This window comes from Lathamus discolor, chromosome 11 (genome assembly GCF_037157495.1).
Source record: "Lathamus discolor isolate bLatDis1 chromosome 11, bLatDis1.hap1, whole genome shotgun sequence".
Classification (NCBI taxonomy): Eukaryota; Metazoa; Chordata; class Aves; order Psittaciformes; family Psittacidae; genus Lathamus; species Lathamus discolor.
In genome coordinates, this window is record NC_088894.1 from 1,337,591 (window position 1) to 1,358,266 (window position 20,676).

The 20,676-nt window shown below is 47.5% G+C and overlaps 1 protein-coding gene across 4 annotated transcripts in view; it reads left to right on the forward strand.

Moving 5' to 3' along the window:
* Nucleotides 1–12,534, forward strand: part of RTEL1 (regulator of telomere elongation helicase 1) — a 41,170-nt gene extending 28,636 nt beyond the window's left edge. For 2 of the 4 annotated variants that reach the window (XM_065691752.1, XM_065691754.1), the window contains 8 exons: nucleotides 1,180–1,390; nucleotides 1,655–1,792; nucleotides 2,350–2,466; nucleotides 4,196–4,438; nucleotides 6,035–6,202; nucleotides 6,727–6,897; nucleotides 7,414–7,517; nucleotides 11,554–12,534. In XM_065691752.1, the coding sequence (XP_065547824.1) occupies nucleotides 1,180–1,390; nucleotides 1,655–1,792; nucleotides 2,350–2,466; nucleotides 4,196–4,438; nucleotides 6,035–6,202; nucleotides 6,727–6,897; nucleotides 7,414–7,517; nucleotides 11,554–11,628 (1,227 nt within the window). In that variant the 3' untranslated portion in view covers nucleotides 11,629–12,534. The remainder of the gene's footprint in view (nucleotides 1–1,179; nucleotides 1,391–1,654; nucleotides 1,793–2,349; nucleotides 2,467–4,195; nucleotides 4,439–6,034; nucleotides 6,203–6,726; nucleotides 6,898–7,413; nucleotides 7,518–11,553) is intronic. The other 2 variants (XM_065691753.1, XM_065691756.1) reach the window with 2 other exon arrangements.
* The last annotated feature ends 8,142 nt before the right edge of the window (nucleotides 12,535–20,676 follow it).

Below are 20,676 nucleotides of genomic sequence, written 5' to 3' on the forward strand. Positions count from 1 at the left end.
AGGTCCAGGTAGGGCTGGTGGGTGGAAAGAATTCTTTTCTGGCATTGGCTGCCTTGTGAGCAGCATCTTCTCCCATTGACTGGGTGTGATGGGTGGTTTTAGTCTTTTTGGATTGGGATATAACAGAACAGGTCAGTTGGAAGGGACCTACAGCACTCACCAAATCCAGCTGCTGGTAAACTCATGAGCATCCCCGTGGTGGTTGTGGTGGTGCCAGCCAGTTGTCCAAGGTGCTGCCGTGGCGTTGGTTGCTGGCAGCCTCCCAAACCCGCCAGCAGGCGAAACTGATAGAAGTCATCACAGACCCTGGAGCTGATAATCACCAAGGTGTAAGTAAGGGAGCAGGTTCATTGCAGAAGGTTGTGTTGGCAGTGTTGCTACCTGGTGTCATGATGAGTCAGTCTAGCCCTCAAAGGTTTGGTGTAAATGCCATTTCTCTTATTAAGCCTTCTCCTAAGAATAGCGTTGTGCAATGAGACTTGGCTGCCTTCTCTAGGAATAGTCCTCTGAAGCACTCAGTTCTGTCAGTAGGGAAGGTGAAAAGCATCTCTTTTCTGTGAGGGAATGAATGCTTGCAGATGTCAGAAGGATTTAGAACTATAATAATCAGCTGGGAAAATAATATGCATGTGCCTCAACAGATTGCCTCATTGATGCTGGTTTTTGTCATGAAGACTTGTCACAAGAGTCTCATGGCTTTTATGTGTGTCTGGGCACATTGTAATGCACAGGTACTTCCATAAAAGAGAGGTTGTTCTGAATCTTTTTCAAGTCCCTGCTGCTTATGATTGCTGAAGATGCTTCCCAATACAAGAGGGTAATTTGGCTTGCTCATGTGTATAGTGTCCTCAAGAAATGTCTTAGAGGAACTGTATTCTGTTCTTTGTATCTCCTGTTTCAGAGACAGATGTTTGTCAATTGGGCATTTGCAGGAGGTAGGCCAGTTAGACTGGTGTTTATTCTGTGGCACTGCAACTGGGGTGTGGGTTTTATGAGGGTGCAATAACACATGGATACGAGGGTGAGTACCATAATTGCAAGACACAGTAACGTGGTAGATGAAGGTATTCATTGTTCTGTGTGCTCCCAGAATTGTTCATATATTGCTTCCATTTGAATTCCTGTGGGAATAACTCCTCAGGTCATGCTATTTCCTGAGATGTTTTCCTGTCTTCACAGCAAGCTGAAAAGAAACCCAACCCGACAGAGAATAAGAGGGCCCGAGCAGCATCGTACTTGGCAACAGTGAAGAAGACCCTAAGCCAAGAGAGCTATAAGCTCTTCTCTACGGCTCTTCAGAACTACAAGATAAGAGACGACTTCCTTGCCGTGTTGTCCCAAATGAGTGCTCTCTTTATAGAGGATGAAGAAAATCATGTCTTGTTACGAGGTACGATGGCTTCCCCAGTGTCCTTATGTGACCTTTGTCTTTTAAATAGACTTGGGTACTTTAGAGGTGGTTTAGATTTGAAGTACAGATCAAGCAGGATGATAATCATGAACATCCATTACTTTATATCCCCATTTATCTCCATGCTACCTGACCTAGAAGTACTACCATTGTAGGCTCCTGTGGCATTTGCTACCTATTGTGGACTAATTTTTCTCCTTTTTTCCCCTCTTTTGCCCATCTCTTCCTTCTCTCCAATGAAAGACTTTTACCAGTTTATTCGACCTCATCATAAGAAACAGTTTGATGAAGCGTGTTCCAATCTGACTGGAGAGGGCTGTGGCTACAAACCTGAGCACAGCCTCCCATTGGAAGAGCAAGACATCCTAGCCCAGAACGTAGGTGAGAAGCCTGTTTCAGCACCAGGCAGCTGCATCATTTGATGGCCATTACCCAACTGTAAGAGCAAGATGTGTCTAATGTGTAGCAGTGCAAGGATGGAAGCCAATTTAGTTTAATCAATATTCAGCTAAGTCTTTGCTCTGAATGATCCTCTTGCCTGCCTTCCCATGAGCATACAGAGAGCCTAAGCATTGGTTACTGCACAGTTACCATACTGTATGATGCCCATTTTATATCAAAAAGGAATTAAAGATCTATTTTAATCATGAATCTAGTCTGTGGATTTAAGATCTTTGTGTGCGTCACTGTTGCTACCCACATAGTGCCACCAGAATTGTGAACAGAGGGTAATCATGTCCTCACAGAGCTTGTGAGGTTTCTTTGAAACCCTGGAACAATAAAGCCCTGAGTAAAGGAGGGTGTTAGCTCAGCCCCTCATATCAGAGGAATGCACCTGCATCTTCAGGTGTTCTCTGCATAGCTTGGCACTCTGAAATGCACCATTCTGTGTTTATTGTTCCAATGTTCACTGCTAATGCACTGGGTTGATTTAACAGAAGAAGAAGAGAGTCAGCAGGAAATGACCTTCTGGAAGGACTCATGTGCTGAGCTAGATACTGAGCTCCAACTGAACCAGGGAGGTTTCCACTTGCTAACATGGCTGTGTAGTGCAGGTAACTTCATGTTAAATAAAACCACAGTCGCAAGGTAACATGTTATGTTTGATGTTGTCACTAAGTCCTCCTGGTGGGAACCAATGTCTTTTGTGCTCACCTAGCAGAGAGCTCTCTGTTGTAGGTAGAAGTGATGGTAGTTCAGCATTTTCAGCAAGGGTTGTACCAAATGAACCATAAAAGCCATTAAATTAAAGCCAGGTCGATAGGAAAGAAACCAGCTGAAGCCAGAAGTTTGCACTGAGGACTGAGCTGGCATGTGTCAGGGAGGGAAGGGTGAGTTAAGCACAAGCTTCCTGCTTGTCCGTGGTTTGTGAGGGAGCCATTTAAGGAATGTAATTTTAGATGAGGTCAGTGTGAGTCCAGGTATGAAGAAGAAAACAGTTTTGGTTTGGTATTGGACGCTCTTTTTCTGTAGAAACAGAGACCAGCAAGCGTATCCTGCAGATTGCACGTATTCCCTCTGACCTCCAGTCCAGTGTTTATGTAGGAAGTCAAAGGCTCAGTTGTGAGTTGATCACACATCTTCCTGAGAACAGCTGGGAATTTCTTGTATTTATAAGGCCATGAGTAGTAGGGCAGTTGGGCAGCTCAGAAGTCTCTCTTCAGAGGGCAAAGAACAGGCAAAGGCTAATCCTTTCTTTTCAGAAAAGAACCAGAAAGCTGCTGTTTCGTGGAAGGCTTTAAAAGCTTTCCGTGCCTGAAGCCATGGTGCTTATTTTGCTTTGATTTCCTGTTTTCTTTTCTGTGGTAAGAGCATTTGAACCAAGCCACCTTATCCTGAGATTGGTTCTCGCGGAAGCTTGTTTCCACTAGAAGTAAATGAGAAGATAATAGCAGTGAATGTGTGTGTACCTTCTGCTGCCCACAGGAGTATGCTCCTGTGACAGTGTCAGCTGTTAGATATGCAGTAGGAGATACTGATGGTAAAATTCACACCCATGGTTTTTCCTCTTTCAGGAAACAGACCTAAGCCCATCTTTTAAAACTGCCTTCTTTGACGTCTTTAAAAGGTCCTTTAGTGAAGAATAGAGATCTAAATGGCAAAAGATGGGGCTGTTTAATTTCAATCAGTTTCTTAGCATATAAGTAATCTGTATTTGCATGCCTGTAATATGCAAACCAGAGCTTTTTCCTCTAAAATGTGTCAGAAATCAAAGACCGATGTTTTGAATAGCAGTCTGCTTGGAGTTTAGCATGAGGTTCACAGCTGCCCCTCACTTCTGTTGTCCTCCTACGTTGCTCTTGTGCTGTCTTGTGTGTCATTTCAGTTTTTTGATGCTGTTTTCCTGTTGGGAAACACCACAGACACAGGCAGATGCAGACATGCCTTGTCTCCTCTCTTAATAAGAGGTGACAAATCTAGTCTTTAATTGCTCTCAGCAGGTTACTTACCCTGATTTATTGCTGACTTCCATGCGCAGTGTCTTTGTGTCACCTTCTCCTCATTCTCTAGTGACCATCTGACATGTTTCTCCATGTAAAAAGTCGAAAAAAGCCCCTCCAGACAATGCTAAAAGCCATCCCTGAACTCGATTTGCTCCATTTCCAGGCACAGGCACTGGCTCTGCTCAAGGTCATGTCAGAGGGGAGGTGTGTGGCTGTGCAGGTGGTGTTGGAGTTACCACTTCACAGTGGTCCAGGAACCCCCTTCTGAATGAGAAGTTGACACAAAGGAGTGGCTCAGGTCCTCCCCAAGCCCTGCTCACACGTGTGCTTTGTCTCTCAGGGCGCACTGCTGGTCAAGCTCCAAGGGAAGACACTGCAGAAGCTTCGAGCTCTACAAGACATGACCAGGAGGTCCTCGAGGCCACCTACCTCAATGAAATAAGGATGGCTCTGGGCGAAAACAGTTACCGCTGTTTCCATGATGCTCTGCTAGTTTACCAGAAGACGGATAGATACGGTGCTCTGGCAATGGTGTTAGCAAACCTCGCCACTGAAAAGCCAGAACACATTGGTTTACTGCAAAGTAAGGGATGTTTTAAAAATCACTTGTATTTAGTTGAAAATAAGATGTAGGTGCTGCGATCTCATGTCAGCAATGACCTTTTGCTGGTCATTAGTTTGCAAGGTCTCTGCTCTTAGGAAAAACTTGTGGCATTTGTAAGCTTCACTTCAGCAAAGCAGGTAAGTGGAGCAGCAGGAAAGATCATAGAATGAGATAGGTTGGAAAAGACCCTATGTTCAGAGAGGGGAAAAAAAAAAGTCAAGGTTATGAAGTCTTAATCTCTGTTTGTTCACTTAGAAACTGGCTATTGAAAAGCTGAGATAAGACCTCAGTAATTCCCATCCCAACCCTCGGTTAAGCTAACTTCAGTCAGATGATTTCATTACCTTTTGTTCTCCTTAGTTACTACAAGCGGTTGCTGTTTCGACAGTGCTGGCTGTTGAACTGACTCAATTGTATTCTCATGACCATTGATTGCTCTACTGGTGCTAAGGTCTTAGATCACTTCCTGGTTTTAGGATAAGCAATCACTCTTTCAATTCACTTTATCTGGGAGTAGTTCTAGGACTGTGTCATAATTTAGTACCTTTATTGATCATAGTAATCTTTCAAGCCAACACTTACTTTCTCAGGAGTGGGTTGGGTTAGGTTTTTTTCCTTTCATGGGTTTAATGATGAAAACATTTAGGAAGCTGTAAGTGTTCAGAATTTAAAATTGGGCTTTATTGTTGAAGAATGGTTAAATGCTGGTCTTGACGGCCTCTGCATGCTGGTCTTGACGGCCCCTGCATGCTGGTCTCGATGGCTGTGATGGACGTGTCTTGTGCTGTGTAACACTTCGGTTCTACCTGCTCCCGTGTCTCTGGTGTGAACTCCTCTGCAGGAAATGCTGCAGGCCGTATGCTGGGAAATGCTGATGCTGTTTCGTTTTGTGTCTTCAGGAAATACCAATAAGTGTAACACTGCCCTCGAATAGATGTCAGAGTCTCCATGGTTTTAAAGAAGAGGTTTTCTTCTGCTGCATTAACTACTCACATTAGTCCTGCCATAACAAAGAGTGGGAGGGGAATGAACTGGGTGGCACTGTGAGTCACAATCTCCCCCTGTGCATTCCTGCTCACAGGCAGGGAGTCAGTGTCAAAGAATTTGCCTGGTAAAGACCTCAGAAGACTTTGTGGTGGAATAGCCTGTTCTGGGCAGCAAGTCACAGCTGGGGCTTTTCAGAGTTCCTGTATTCTGTGTTGTGAATCTTGCTGTTGTCAACAGCAGAACAAGCCACCCTTCTGAGAAAGGCTTTTTGGGTGTTGTGTGTACACCTGATGTCGCTAGGCCAGGTTTCAGGTGAAGGGCTGAGTCAGGTGTTTGTGCTTGGCTGTAGAGAACAGAAGAACTTCAGGGGAAGTTGGGATTATTTTCAGTACTCATCTGGCTCCTAGTAAGGAAAACCCCATAGTTATAAAAGCCACGAAACCAGGAATGTTCTACCAGCCTGGGGATGCTGAACAATATGGCTGGTTCTGTTTAGCTTCCAAAGAGTTTCTCCCCTCCAAAGCAAGGAGTCTTCTATGGCCAGGCATTTATTTCCCGATGCATTTGACTCTGTTTTCTTCTGCACAGGAGTTCAGATGTTTGTGCGTCCTCATCACAAAGATATTATTGAAGACCTGTGTGCGAATTTGCCTGAAATGGCCCGTCGTAAGCAAGAGTGCCGAGAGACGCTGCAGGCATGGAGTGAATCGGGTGTGGAGAACTGCATCACTGCGGGAGGAAGCAGCCACATCCAAGGTTGGGAATGAACGTTGTCAATTCACAAGCAGCATGTTGGGTTTGATTATGGTGGGTAGTGTCCCTGCACGAGGTGTGGAAAGGAAGATCAGGGCAATTTGCCATGTCTGAATTCTTTGAATACTCAAGAGGTGTAAGGTAGAAGGCAATGTGAGATGGGAAGTGCAAGGAAATGAGAAAAATCAGGTCTAGTGACACCTTCTTTAAACTGTGAAGTGTGTTATGGGTGAAGGCAGAATTTGTGCACCGAGGTGGGGTTGGGAGCAGGTATGGATGGAGATCTGCGCTGTCAAGAAGCATTTCCACAGAGCTGTTCCTATATAAAGCGTCCCTTTCAGTTGTAAAGCATGTGTTGGTATCAGAAACTTCTGTTACCGAGCAGTATAGCATTAACAAATAGTTATTCAAAGGGTGGTTTTCTTCTTGTGTAATGAGAACTTACCTCTAATTGTGCTTTGTAGAGCCTGGGGTTTGTGTTCTGTGCTGCACTGCTTTGTATGCTGATTATCTCCTTTAAAACCCAGATCCAGGCACTTCTGAGGCACCGAGGAGAAGTCAGAAGAACATTCCCTCGTACTTTAACCGGAAAAACCGATGTGAATTGTTAGAGACCAGAGGAGAAGTCATTAGAATAAGAGCACCCACAAAGTCTGTACCCAAGCCGTTCTTTCCCCAAGTCTTGGAGCCAGAGAATGGTAGGTATAGGTGAGATTTTTTTTTTTTTTGGATGCAATTCCTTAACATGCAGAAATGAAGACAAAGAAATGAGAATCCTGCTAATGCTCTATGAAATGACGCCTGTATCTGCTCAGGTGCAGTGATGATTCGTGGGGTTTGCTATGTAGAAGTTGTACTTTAGGCCACTAGCGTATGTCCTCTCAAAGCACTTCATTGTTTTTATCACAATGGTATCAGAGTTTCCTGAGAACTTGGGGATCTTTCTCCAACTTCCTTGTAAGGCGAGGATGTCACCTCAGCTTCTAAATGGGGATGTGAAGCACCAAAGGCTAACTGAGGTATGTGAAAGGCAGGTGTAGCAAGGCAGGTACTGCACTGGTGAGGTAGTTCGTGGTATCTGTTTTCTGGGCTACACTGGAAATGTGGATGAATGAGCATGTCCCAGGTGATTACAGTGAAAGTACAGGAATGAAGTCATTTCCTCCCTCTCTTTCTCTTTCCCCTTCTCCCTGCTCCTCCTCTCTCTGTTCTAGGGAGATACTTCTGCCCCAGCTGCCGATGTGAGGGTGATGTGCCTTTTCAGTGTCCACGATGTGACTTCGTCTGCTGCAGAGCCTGCTGGGAGCAGTTCTTCCAGGTGATCTCATTTATTGGTTTCACTCTGCCCTGAAACTGCAGGCGAACTTTGTGCTTTTGAGAGCCACGTGGGCAGCCCTGGGAACAGAATTCCTCTTTACAGGGGTAACATCCGAACCCCGATGGAAGTTTTCCCACTTGTTTCATGATCTTCCACGTGTTCTGCAGGGTGATTGGAGGCAGACCTCTGCCTTAAGCCGTGGGGTTTAAACCTCTGCGTTTCATTCCGAGCTGCCTCCACGTGTTTCCCTGCCTACAGCTATGCAGGCAATGAGCTGTGGAGTCAACCTGGGTGGTTTTCCTGCATCTGAAGCTTTATTTTAGGGTTTGGTTTTCTCTTGCTTAGTTTTATAATCTTTCCCATCTAAAAACCTACTGTAAAACACTGCCATGAAATGAGGCAAATCAGGAACAGGCCGCCCAGGGAAGTGGTAGAGTCACCATCCTTAGGGACACGCTTTAGTGGTGGACTTGGCAGTGCTGAGTTAACCACTGGACTCTATGGTCTTAAGAGTATTTTCCAACCTGAATGATTCTACGAATGTATATCCTAAGTTCATGCTCAAGTATCTCCTGTGTTATCCTCTCCTTTGGTTTTCCTGGCTGAGTAAATTGGTGGATTTAGGCAAGAGGATGTAACTGATCCCACTGATAACACGAGGGTGGTCAAACACTGGAACAGGCCTTTTGGAGAGGTGGCTGATGCCCATTAGAACATGCCCTAACGTTTGTTCAGCCTTGAAGTGGTCAGGTGGTTGGAATGGATGATTAATGTTGGGTCCTTTCCAACTGTTCTATTCAGATATCCAATACAAAATGATATTTGGGGAAATGAGTCATTCCCGATGGGTCATTAGATGTTAATGACTTCCATACTTGCCGCTTACCCGAATAATCTTGCTAAGTTACAGTGAAACTTCATCCCACGTTGTACGAGGTGATGGCAGAGGAAAGAAAGTATCTGTGTTTTTCTTAGCAAGGCGAGTCAGAGCTGTGCTTTGTGGTAGCACCCCACAGCCCCGCGAGCTGCATTCACTCTTATAAATTGGGAAGATCAGGGAAGGCAGATGTAGTTTGAGGTGAATAATCACAACATAATAGCAGGCTTACTGAGTCAGAGGAAAGGTTGGGCTAGCCCAAGCCTTCTGTCTCTGACAGTGGCCAGAAGAGGATCACTAGGAAGGGATAAAAGAACATGGCAAGCACGAACCATGGTTCTGGCAGGTGAGATCTCAGCCCTGAAGCTGTTTGCAGCACAAGAACTCTGATGCGTTTTGAACACAAAGGGATGTGTCATCCATGCCCTGCAGGAGTACTTCTACAGCATAGCCAAGTGTTATAGAATCAAGAGACCTTTAAAGGTCATTTAGTCCAGCCCCACTATGTGAAAACCACATCATTTTCTATTGTCACATTGAACCTGCTTCTTGCTAGTTCAGTTTAATGCCCCACTTGCTTAAAAAGGACAAGCAAAACACTCTCCCAGTTCTCAAATGCCCCATGGATACCCTGCCTTTTGTAAGTGCACCTTTGGAGTCTCACCAATGCTGTCACCCATTTGCCTCCATAGACAACGGACACCAAAGGCCTTATTTCTAAAACTGGGGCTTTATTCTTATGCTTTGAACAGCAACCTGTTGGGCGTGGGGGATGTAAGAAGCATCTTCTCACCAGCTGAGACTTCTTGCTCTGCTGTCCAAGGAGTCCTCAAGGCTCAACATGATGGATGTTCTGTAGCCTTTGTTGTGGGGAGCATGAAGCTGTGTGGTCTTTGTCACCTACACCTATGACAGACCTTTGTAGTGGTGAATGGTTCTCAGGATTCACTAATGTTAGCGTGCTTGTGATATGATTTAAGTGTAATGCAGTTAATGGAAGGTCAGATGTCTTCTAGTTTGGGCTATTTCTTGATGCCTGATGCAGACACATCTCCTAGTGATGAGGCACAACTTATCTCTGCTAGCCATGCAGATAGGAAGGAAGAGCAGCCTGGTTGACAGCACAGGATTGCAGACAGGAAGGAGGTTATTCCCTGTTTCTCTGAAACCAGTCCCAGAAGAGCCATCTCCTTCACTTCCATCTGCATTCCTGCCTGTGTGTTGGTTGAGCGTGCAGCTGAGCGGTGGCAAGGGCTGTGTTTGTGACTGGGGTGCCTTTATCAGGAAGTGAGCCACCCTGTTTCTTATGTCTGAGCTTGGAACTCATCAGATGCCCTTGGGCTTTGTCACCCCTGCCTGGGCTGGCTTGGAAAACTCATCTCGTGTTTGCTAACACGTTACTCACTGTGTTTCTTCGGCTCCAAAGCACTTTGGTGCGTGTTGGCCTATGAGGAAGTGACTAACAGCCTGTCACTCAAACTGCGGTGATTTGGGCTTTGCACATTATGGCTCTTTTCCGATTTCTTTTATTGACATACCTTAGTGGTGAATGATTTTGGAAGCTTTCGGAGGAGCAGACAGAATTCCCTGCCGCTGGAGGGGTGTTAGAGGGATCAGTGCTGGTGCATCTTGGGTCAGTGTCTATGGAGAAGCCTTGCAGAGACTGTACCAGCGTATGCTGCTTTTGGCTTGAGTTTTCTGTGCAGAGGTCTGCTGCTGCTTTCCAGTGCTTAAGGGCATTATTTACTCATACTCTTTTTTGAGACGTGTTATTCTCATTTGGACCATCTGTAATATGGGCAAACAGTGTGAGATTTCACAATTACTTCTTACATTTAGAATATTCAGAGCTCTTTGACAAATCACTGCCTCCTGGGAGGTGAAGCTGAGTTTTTTCCTCTCCCTCCATCCATTAGTTTCTAGAGTCAAAATACAAGTGCCTGAGCCGGTGTTCTGTTGCAGAGATTTAACTTCCATCCCATTGGGAAGCCTGCACAGTGCCCCTGGGAAGCCTGCACAGTGCCCCTGATGTGGGTAACCATCATTTTAGCCTACAGAGGCACTTTTCTCACAGAGATTCAATTAGATATACTTTCACCATCTCACTTTTAAAATGGGCATTTTAGTTTTACCAGTGATGTGCAAGCTATAAAAAGAATGGTTGAGTTCTATCTGCAGGTCAAATGGCCAAAGAGCAGCCTTTAAACTTGAAGCTGAGTGAAGAAGCAAACTGAAACCTGGCTGGAGAAACAGTTGCCTCATGTCCCCAGGTCTTCTGCTGGTAACTGAGGAAAGGTGTGGGGTTGGTATGAAGAAATGAATGTCCTTGGTTCCCTTACAAAACTCGTGGTCATGGTCACATGTATCACCGATAGCTGGGTGTACCCAGGAGGTTGTTTCCTCCTCATCTGTGCAAGAGGAAGCAGGAGTTCAGGGAAGTCCTCAGCCATTTTACGGGATTTTACTAGCAAGAAGAACATTTATGCTTCACAACAGCTCCTGCAGGCTCTGTATTTCCTCATTCCGGTATTTTAGCCTTCCAGCTATGTCATAGCTGCAATTAATGAAGGCAACTGCTGTGAAGTTTGTTGCCACTTCACTGGGAGGTGTTCTTCTTCCTTTCATTACTAGTAATTAAACACCTGCAGGGTGACACTGCATTTAGAATCATAGAACCATAGAATAGTCAGGGTTGGAAAGGACCTGAAGATCATCCAGTTCCAACCCCCCTGCCATGGGCAGGGACACCTCACACTAAACCATCCCACCCAAGGCTTCATCCAACCTGGCCTTGAACACTGCCAGAGATGGAGCATTCACAACCTCCCTGGGCAACCCATTCCAGTGCCTCACCACCCTGACAGTAAAGAACTTCCTCCTTAAATCCAACCTAAACTTCCCCTGTTTCAGTTTGAACCTGTTACCCCTTGTCCTGTCAATGAAGAGTCCCTCCCCAGCATCCCTATAGGCCCCCTTCAGATACTGGAAGGCTGCTCTGAGGTCTCCATGCAGCCTTCTCCAGGCTGAGAAACAGCAGATTACGGTATCCTGGGGACTGCGAAGTGACCAGTGTGGCTTCTGGTTCATATCGGACCCTTGCAACTGTGATGGAGAAATCTAACGTATTTACCTGTGTGTTTTGTTCTTCTGTTTATTTAGACAGCAAAGAAGTGCCCATTCTGCTGCTGTGATGTGAAGAAGCAGCGATTGCTCCGTGCTTTCTTCTGGTCTTAATCTCCCTGAAAGGTCAAGTACTTGGCAAAGAGAAATCAGTGCACTCAGGTTCTCTGTCTGAACAGAAGCCAGAGGAAGGTTCATTTAAATGTCTTTGATCCTTGGCTCTGCACTACCCGGTGTGCACCAACATGTACCATTTCCTCCTACAGAGGTGATCGAGGCTGAAAGGTCTCTCCACAACCACTGGCAGGAGACAAAGCCGAATGTTGTTCCCTGTTGGAACGAAGAAGCTTTATTTCTTATTTCAGGTTGTAAATCGTAACTGTGGCCGTGCTTAAACTGAAGTTTTATGCCCCGGAGGTGGCTGTTATTCATGGGCCCTGCAGGTAATCCCAGCTCCTGGAAAATCCCTGAGCAGTAGCACTGGGATGGAATGGAGCTGGCACATGGGGAGGCCAAACCACCCATTCACCACCGTGGTGTTCTTGGAAGAAGTGATTCACGGTCACCCTTTGGTGGTTGGCAGCAGCTGCTGTCTCCATAGCAGAAGATGCCGAAGGGGTGATTTACACACAATCCAGTGTTGGATAATGAACAGAAACACCCCCCTTTTGCATCTGCTGTGCGCACCAAAGCCCAAACTCCTTCCACCATGCTTTGAGTTCTGAAACGTGCCTTTAAAGAGGTTTTATTTCCTGCTTGGGGCTGGTATTTCCATTGTGTTGTGTTATCTGATGCTTAATTCCCAAGGAGGGAAAGGAACAAACCAGTTTCAAACCTTCAAGTAAATCAAGTTAAATGGGTTAAAAGAAAGTTCCTTAAATAGTTCCTCTCTCTGAGTAGTGAGTACAAGGGGTTAACCCGAGCTGTTGTATCACTTCAATGTTCAGTGGCTGCTGTAAATCAAACTCCAAATAAACCATTTTTATTGGGTTTTGTTTGATTTAAAGAAAAAATTGTCATTTTTATTAGGTATAAACCCATTGGGCCTGGAGCCCAATGGCTCTTCAGGGAGGAAGGGGAAAGGTTTTATACCATGGGGGTTTTGACACTTGGCTGTTGCTGTTTGACAAAGAGGAGCAAAGGATTGGATTCTCCCTTGGTGATGAGTTCTGTGATGACAGAGACACCACACAGCTCAAAGAATATGTTCTTCACTAGTTCCAGGGGTGGTTTTGCTCCGCTGCAGGGGGATTCCAGACAATGGGAAGTTGGGAAAACTGTTAAAATGCAGCTTGTGATTGTGTTATCAGTTATTAACAGAAACTTTAAAGGTTCTTATTTCCCCTGGTTATAGAATTCAAACCTGGTGTCCACATCTTGTAGTTGCTGGATATTGGTCCTCATTGAGACGTTTCTTTTTCCAGCTTGGAATCCGTTGGACATGGAAACAACAAGAGATACTGTGCCTCTTATGCACTGAAGTGCTGGGTAAATGTGTGCTTGTATCCAGGTCTGGGCTTTCTGCAGAACAAGAAAAGTGGTGGGTTTATGTGAAATGAGAACTTTCTGTACTTTATAAGCTTATAATTAGAAATAACAACTATTTATACAGGAATTAAGGTCATTTGGGGCTAACGTATATCCTGACATTTAAATCTGTGTCTGAATTTTACCTTCTGTCTGCATATCCACCACTCATAGGGGTTTAGCTCCTGAAGACAAGACTAAATGATGCAGAGGAAGCACTAGAGATTTGAAATGTAGGTAGGACAAATTACAGCACAGTCTATGTATGTGTAGATGTTGGAACTGGATGATCTTAAGGTCCTTTCCAACCCGAACTATTCTATGATTCTATGTGTAGAACTGAACAGCAGCCTGTTTGGATCAATCACAGAATCACAGAATCCCAAGGGTTGGAAGGGACCTCAAAAGATCATCTAGTCCAACGCCCCCACAAGAGCAGGGTAACCTACAGTACATCACACAGGAACTTGTCCAGGCGGGCCTTGAATATCTCCAATGTAGGAGACTCCACAACCCCCCTGGGCAACCTGTTCCAGTGCTCTGTCACTCTTACAGTAAAGAAGTTCTTCCTGATGTTAACGTGGAACTTCCTATGTTCCAGTTTACACCCATTGCCCCTTGTCCTATCACTGGATATCACTGAAAAAAGCCTAGCTCCATCACCCTGACACCTACCCTTTACATATTTGTAAAGACTGATGAGGTCACCCCTCAGTCTCCTCTTCTCCAAGCTAAAGAGACCCAGCTCCCTCAGCCTCTCCTCATAAGGGAGATGTTCCCCTCCCTTTATCATCTTTGTGGCTCTGCGCTGGACTCCTTCAAGCAATTCCCTGTCCTTCTTGAACAGAGGGGCCCAGAACTGGACGCAATATTCCAGATGCGGCTTCACCAAGGCTGAGTACAGGGGGAGGAGAACCTCTCTTGACCTACTAACCACTCCCTTTCTAATGCACCCTAAGATGCCATTTGCCTTCTTGGCCACAAGAGCACATTGCTGGCTCATGGTCATCCTCCTATCCACCAGGACCCCCAGGTCCCTTTCCCCTTCGCTACTTTCCAGCAGGTCACCCCCCAACCTGTACTGGTCCATGGGGTTGTTCTTCCCCAGATGCAAGACTCTACACTTGCCCTTGTTAAATTTCATCAAGTTTCTCCCCGCCCAACTCTCCAGCCTGTCCAGGTCTCGCTGAATGGCAGCACAGTCCTCTGGTGTGTCAGCCACTCCTCCCAGTTTTGTGTCATCAGCAAACTTGCTGAGGGTGCACTCAGTTCCCTCATCCAGGTCATTGATGAAAATATTAAACAGCACCGGTCCCAGCACCGACCCCTGAGGAACTCCACTAGTCACAGACCTCCAGCTAGATTCTGCGCCATTGACCACAACTCTCTGCCTTCTTCCTTTCAACCAGTTCTCGATCCACCTCACTACTTGATCGTCAAGCCCACACTTCCTTAGCTTATCTATGAGGATGCTGTGGGAGACAGTATCAAATGCCTTACTGAAATCAAGAAAAACCACATCTACCGCTCTACCATCATCCCTCCACCTAGTCACTTCCTCATAGAAGGCTATAAGGTTGGTCATACATGACTTCCCCCTCATAAAACCATGTTGGCTGTTCTTAATGACCCCCTCATCCTTGATATGCCTAGTGATGGAGTCAAGAATAAGTTGTTCCATCACCTTTCCAGGGATGGAGGTAAGGCTGACCGGTCTATAATTACCCGGGTCCTCCTTCTTGCCCTTCTTATAGATTGGTGTGACCTTTGCCATCCGCCAATCCTCAGGCACCTCTTCCGTCTCCCACGACTTACCAAAGATGATGGAAAGTGGCCTAGCAATGACCTCCGCCAGCTCCCTCAGCACCCGTGGGTGCATTCCATCCGGACCCATCGATTTACAGATGTCCAGTTTGCATAGCTGATCCCTAACCCAATCCTCATCTACCAAAGCAAACTCCTCCTTTGTCCTGACTCCTTCTGGGGCTATAGAAATCCGGGGCCCTCGGCGAGAGTCTGCAGGAGTAAAGACAGAGGCAAAGAAGGCATTCAGCACCTCTGCCTTCTTTATATCCTCTGTCTCCAGGGCACCCACCTCGTTCAGCAGTGGGCCTATATTGCCTCTTGTTTTAGTTTTATTTGCTATGTATTTGAAGAAGCCCTTTCTATTGTCCTTAACCCGACTAGCAAGATTGAGTTCCAAGGAGGCCTTAGCTGTCCTAATTGCCTCCCTACATCCTCTAACAACTGTCCTATATTCCTCCCAAGGGGCCAGCCCCTCCTTCCATAATCCATAGATTCTCCTTTTCCACTTGAGTTTGCCCAGCAGCTCCTTGTTTAACCACGCCGGTCTCCTAGATCCCTTACTTGATTTCCTACTCACTGGGACGCTCCGATCCTGAGCTTGGAAGAAGCGGTCCTTGAATGCTAACCAACTATCCTGAGCCCCTTTACCGCCTAGTACCCTTTCCTATGAGACTTCCCTTAGCAGTTGACTGAAGAGGCCAAAGTCGGCCCTTCGGAAATCCAGAACTGTGGCTTTGCTAGGTATTCTATTCCTCCCACACAGGATCCTAAACTCCACCATCTCATGGTCACTGCAGCCAAGGCTGCCATTGACCGTCACCACTTCGACCAAACCCTCCTTGTTGGCGAGTACTAAATCTAGCAGCGCTGCTCTCCTAGTTGGTACGTCCACCATTTGCATTAAGAAGTTATCATCAATGCACTCGAGGAACCTCCTAGACTGTGAATGATCGGCTGTGTGAGTCTTCCAGCAAATATGGTCTCAAGGAAGCAATAGTGTTAAATGCTTGCTCTTCAAATGGACATGGAGTGTTGTAGCGTGCAGACTGCATTGGGTTTGATGGTGGGAATGCCACATTTGGAGTGAAGTCAGGCCAGGATCATGGAAGGCAGCTTTGTTCCCCAAAACCAAAGCTCCTCCTGAAAGGTGCCTGATTTGATTTGTCGGTAGGGGGGGTCCTGTTGAGGTTGCATTTCTGCAGGTTATGCCCTGAGTGGTCTTCATCATTAGTTCCCTTTGCTGTTTTTAACCAGCACAGCAGCTAATAGAGCATTACAGAAGCTCCTATAGAGAAAAAGATGCTCAAAGGGGGAGCAGCGCTGGCCGATGCCGATGCTTTGCAATTGGTGGCTTTGGAGGGATTTGGATTCTCTTTGTGGGATGGAGCCTCACAGTTACTTCTGAGCAGATCCCAGCTCTTGGATGCTGGGTTTCAGTTCTCAGCCTGGGCAGGCAATGGAAGGGGAAGGGCTGGGTGCTGAGTGCAGGCTGGGAGCAGGGAAACGCTGTTTAATGGTAAAGACAGTTCAGTGCCTTGCCTGTTGTGCGAAGATCTCTCCCTGAGGAGAGCTGCAGCTTCTGCTTGTGCCACTGGAGGGAAACCCCAGCACGGGACATGAGCTTTGAGCACATCCAGAGGCAGCGAAATGATGGCGTTGTTCAGGTTTGCCTGTTGGAAATCATCTGCCATGGGCTGCAGGGATGCTGTTGGATCCAGCCAGACTAAATGAGATGCTTACAGAGGTACGTGTGATCTGATGGGACAAACATTATTCCATGCTTTTTCCCCTCAGCTGGAATAGTTTCCTACCTGTGCTTTTCCCTTGCTGCTGGAGCGCGTTCAGTTCTGGAGACCGTTCCTACCTGGGACTGTGCCTCCGCTAACTGACCCCAAGCTCTGAAATGCCGCAATATCCCCATCAGTGAATCTCCTGTGGAATTCATTTGGAATTGCTCTGGATTTGTTGCTGTTTCCTGGCGCGGTGGGGAGTGCACCGCAGCAGCTCCGCAGCCTGCATCCCTGCTGCCAGGCTCTCTCGGGTAGGATGGGTGGATGCAGATGCGTATAGGTCTGGATGGGAGAGCATCCAGCCTGCAGGGGGTTGTCCTTTGGCTTACCTGCTCGTCACTTAGCTCTAGTTGTAATAGCAGGGTTTAACAGCTCTGTCGTTCCTGACCTGTCTTGGTGAGGTTTGATGAGGTTGTGCCCATCCGTTTAAAACAAAAGGCAAGCTGCTGCAACCCCGGCCAGTGATGAGCAGATAGGCTGCTATATGGGATTGTCCTGACCAGTGATGAGCAGATTGGCCAGGACAATCCCATATAGCAGCCTATCTGCTCATCACTGGCCAGGACAATCCCATATAACAGCCTGTGATGAGCAGATAGGCTGCTATATGGGACTGTCCTTGGCCAAGGTTTGCTGTAAACCCAAAGGAATTGTGAACCTGAGGGCAGGTCTCAGGTCCTTTCAGATCTACCCTTGCAGATCACTTGGTGTCACTAAACAGCCATTCCATTGCCTGTTAGGAGAGTGGTTGTGCTGAGGCATCCTTCCCTGGTTTATGGCCAACCCCCAGCAGCAGCGTTATCCAACCTGGGGTCACCCTTCCCATTCCTAGCATTCCAGCTTCTGCGCCGTATCTGAGCACTGTGCTCCCAGTGGACCACGTTTCCTCTCCCCATCTTCCAAGAAAACGTTGAGATCCTCGTAATGACAAACGTCACCGCATCTTTCCTGACCTCAGGATGCTCCTAAATGTGTTTAGAGTGCTGCTTCCTCCCCTCATCCCGGCAATAAAGCTGCTTCCAAGGAAGCCTTGAAGAAAAGGGGTCCAGGAGCGGGTCATCAGGATGTGTCACCCATGGCAGTCCTCTGTCCTCCTGAAACCCAGTTGAATTTACAGGTGGGAGAGGCAGATGGTGTGTTATGTATGAAGGCAACGAGGACCGGGGTTGTCTCATTAAAGCCTACGTTGCTCCAAGTGGTCAGAGGAACTGATCCAAAGAACCCAACACTCGGAGAGAGGAAAACCGATCAGGGACACTCCTTGCTGGTGTGGGGAAGCAAATGACGCATGAGTTCCAGATCATGGAGGGAGTGGGTCTTAATCTCTCTTTGTTGCCTTTGCCTTGCAATGCTATGACTCTACCTGGAATACTGCTTCCCGTTTCAGTGGTGTGTCATTTGAAAAGCTTTTCCCACTGTTTTTCCCCCCGCATAGGCTTGGGAAAGGGACCAAAACCAACAAAGGGGCTGCTCTATCGGGAAGGAGACGATCCCCCTCTGGGATCCGTGAGCAATTCTCTGCTTTTCAGTGTTTTTCCATGGCTATTCGTGATTTTGCCAGAGTGCTTTGGAAGAGCACGAAGCTCTTGGGAGGCTGAAGCGCTGCTCCGCGTGGGGCAGGGAGATCGGAGCCATGGGGATGCGATGCTGAATGCCTTCCCTGAGCTACCTCTGCGGGTCGGAGTCGGGAGAGGGTTGAGTTGGGGCTTTCTGGTGCGAACCCATTCTAAGGGGTTTGTTGGGCAAGTAAAAGGACAGAAAGAGGTGAATCAAAGGTGGTTGCTGTGCTAGACTCTGGGAGGCAGAGGGTGCCCAGGGAAGCCCCTTAGTCCCATTAATGGGATATTTCAGTCTCAAATTATACAAATCAGACAAATCTTCATCATTATTAACCTCAGACCAAAATCAATTGATGGTTTTAATGATGGTTTCATGCTGAGTTGCTGCTTACTTCAAGTTTCCCAGTGTATTGCATCCATCCCAGTGGTTACCCTCACTGGGATACTGCTTTGGATACTAGGCCAGGTTGGATGGGGCTTGGAGCAAGCTGCTCCAGTGGAAGGTGTCCCTGCCAGTGGCAGGGGTTGGAGCTGAATGAGCTTTAAGGTCCCTTCCAACCCAAACCAGTCTATTTGACTCTGTATGATACAGGAGTGCCTCAGCCTACAGCGGGGCCCCACCGCATGGGAAGGTGCCACCCAGGATGTGCCTCCTCCATTTGCTCTGGAGATGTTGCGGGCTCCTTTACAAGGGGAGCACAAAGGCAGGTGTCCTTTGGTGGTTTGCCTTTGGTCTAAGCAGAATGCTGAGGGTGACAGAGGAGAAACGAAGCCATTCGGATCACCTCTTTCAGTAACCCTCCTATGAGCATCCCAGTGTGACTGTTCATCACTTCAGCCGACTCACATGTTTGCAGAAGGCCTGGATGACCCGATTTCTGTTGCAGCTTCTTGGAAAAGTCCGGATGTGTCAGCAGCTGGGCTGATGAACAGGCAAAAGAGCCACGTGAAATCCGTGCTAGGAACACCGAGATGAGCTTTGTGCCTGCCAGGAAAGGCAATGTGCTGCTGCGGCACCCTGGGGTGCTCTGAACCATTGGTGTGGTTGGGGAGAGTCTTTGCCTGGGGTGGGGGGGCTGTGGTGCAGGGCTTTGGGCTTGACTCAGGCTAAGGGCAAGTTTCACCCCGAAGAGATACCCTCAAGAGGGCCTGCCCAGTCCCAGGGAGATCAAGTGGTTCATTTGGTTTGGGGATGATGCACAGTGATGATGCGAAGCCCCAGAGGTCCTTAGCTCGGGGATGATGTCAAAGAGTGTTACGCATCTGCAGAGCTATGAGTGATGGGGATAAACCAGCAGGAAAGCTAAAACCCACTGCAGAGTGGCCTGTGCAAACCAGCCCTTCACCTGAGCACAGCTAAACACAGCCCAGGTTGTGCTGTCAGCCCCCTTTGACTCCTGATAGAGGTTTTCCTTTGGCTGTGATGGGTAGAAACTGAGCTTGGCAGGGGAGGAAGCTTTGGATTCCTTCTGACCGTCAGGGTTTATTTCTGCCTCTGGGTACAGAAAACGGGGTTTGGTTTTCTTCCTTTGTAACTTTGGTTTGCTCTTTCGCAGGGTTAATAGTGAAGTCCAAGGGATTCACTGGCTGCAGATGCAGTGACTGAGAGCTGGAGGTGAGAGGCTGGTTCTGGTGTTAACATGCTCAGATGTTAACTCGTTGTAATGTAACCCTCCCCATCCTCTCACCTCCTCATTGTTACTCCTTTGCCTTCCCAGAGACTCTGCATTTCAGTTTTGGGTGCGTGCTCTGGTTTTGACCATTCCCGAATGCCTGTTCAGAGCCCCTCGGAGAGGGAGATGCTGCTGCATCCTTGGGGTTGCTGGTGGGGGTGAGCTCTCTGTTTCCCCATGCCCAGCTCGAGGTACATCACATCCTGCTCTTCAGGACACCTGCAAGGCAGCTTCTGGGTATAAACAAGGTGTTTGTGCCTGGGCTGTGTATATGGGGTAGTATTAATGTGATGGATGTGACTGCAGCTGGGGGGAACAAGTGTGAAAAGAGCATCTGGGAACACTGAAAGTTGAGAGATGAGGGCAGCAGGAGCCCAGGTCTCGGAAAGGAGACGCATCCTGCTCTATGGGATTGCAGTCCAGGCCCACAGCTCGGTCGCATCTGTAACAGCTCTGACAGATGCAAAGGTGGCCACTTGTGGGGTTGGGGCTCCCAACACACAGCAGAGCCCAGACTTTCACAAACCTAACGTTTGTGCAGTTCTACGTGTGGGGAATGGGGAGGGGAGGCTGAGCTGAGCTCTTAGGCACAAGCTCTTCCCTGTGAGGGTGCTGAGGCGCTGGCACAGGGTGCCCAGAGAAGCTGTGGCTGCCCCATCCCTGGCAGTGCTCAAGGCCAGGTTGGACACAGGGGCTTGGAGCAAGCTGCTCCAGTGGAAGGGGTCCCTGCCCGGGGCAGGGGTTGGAGCTGGAGGAGCTTTAAGGTCCCTTCAACCCAAGCCATTCACTGTGAGTCTGTGATCACAT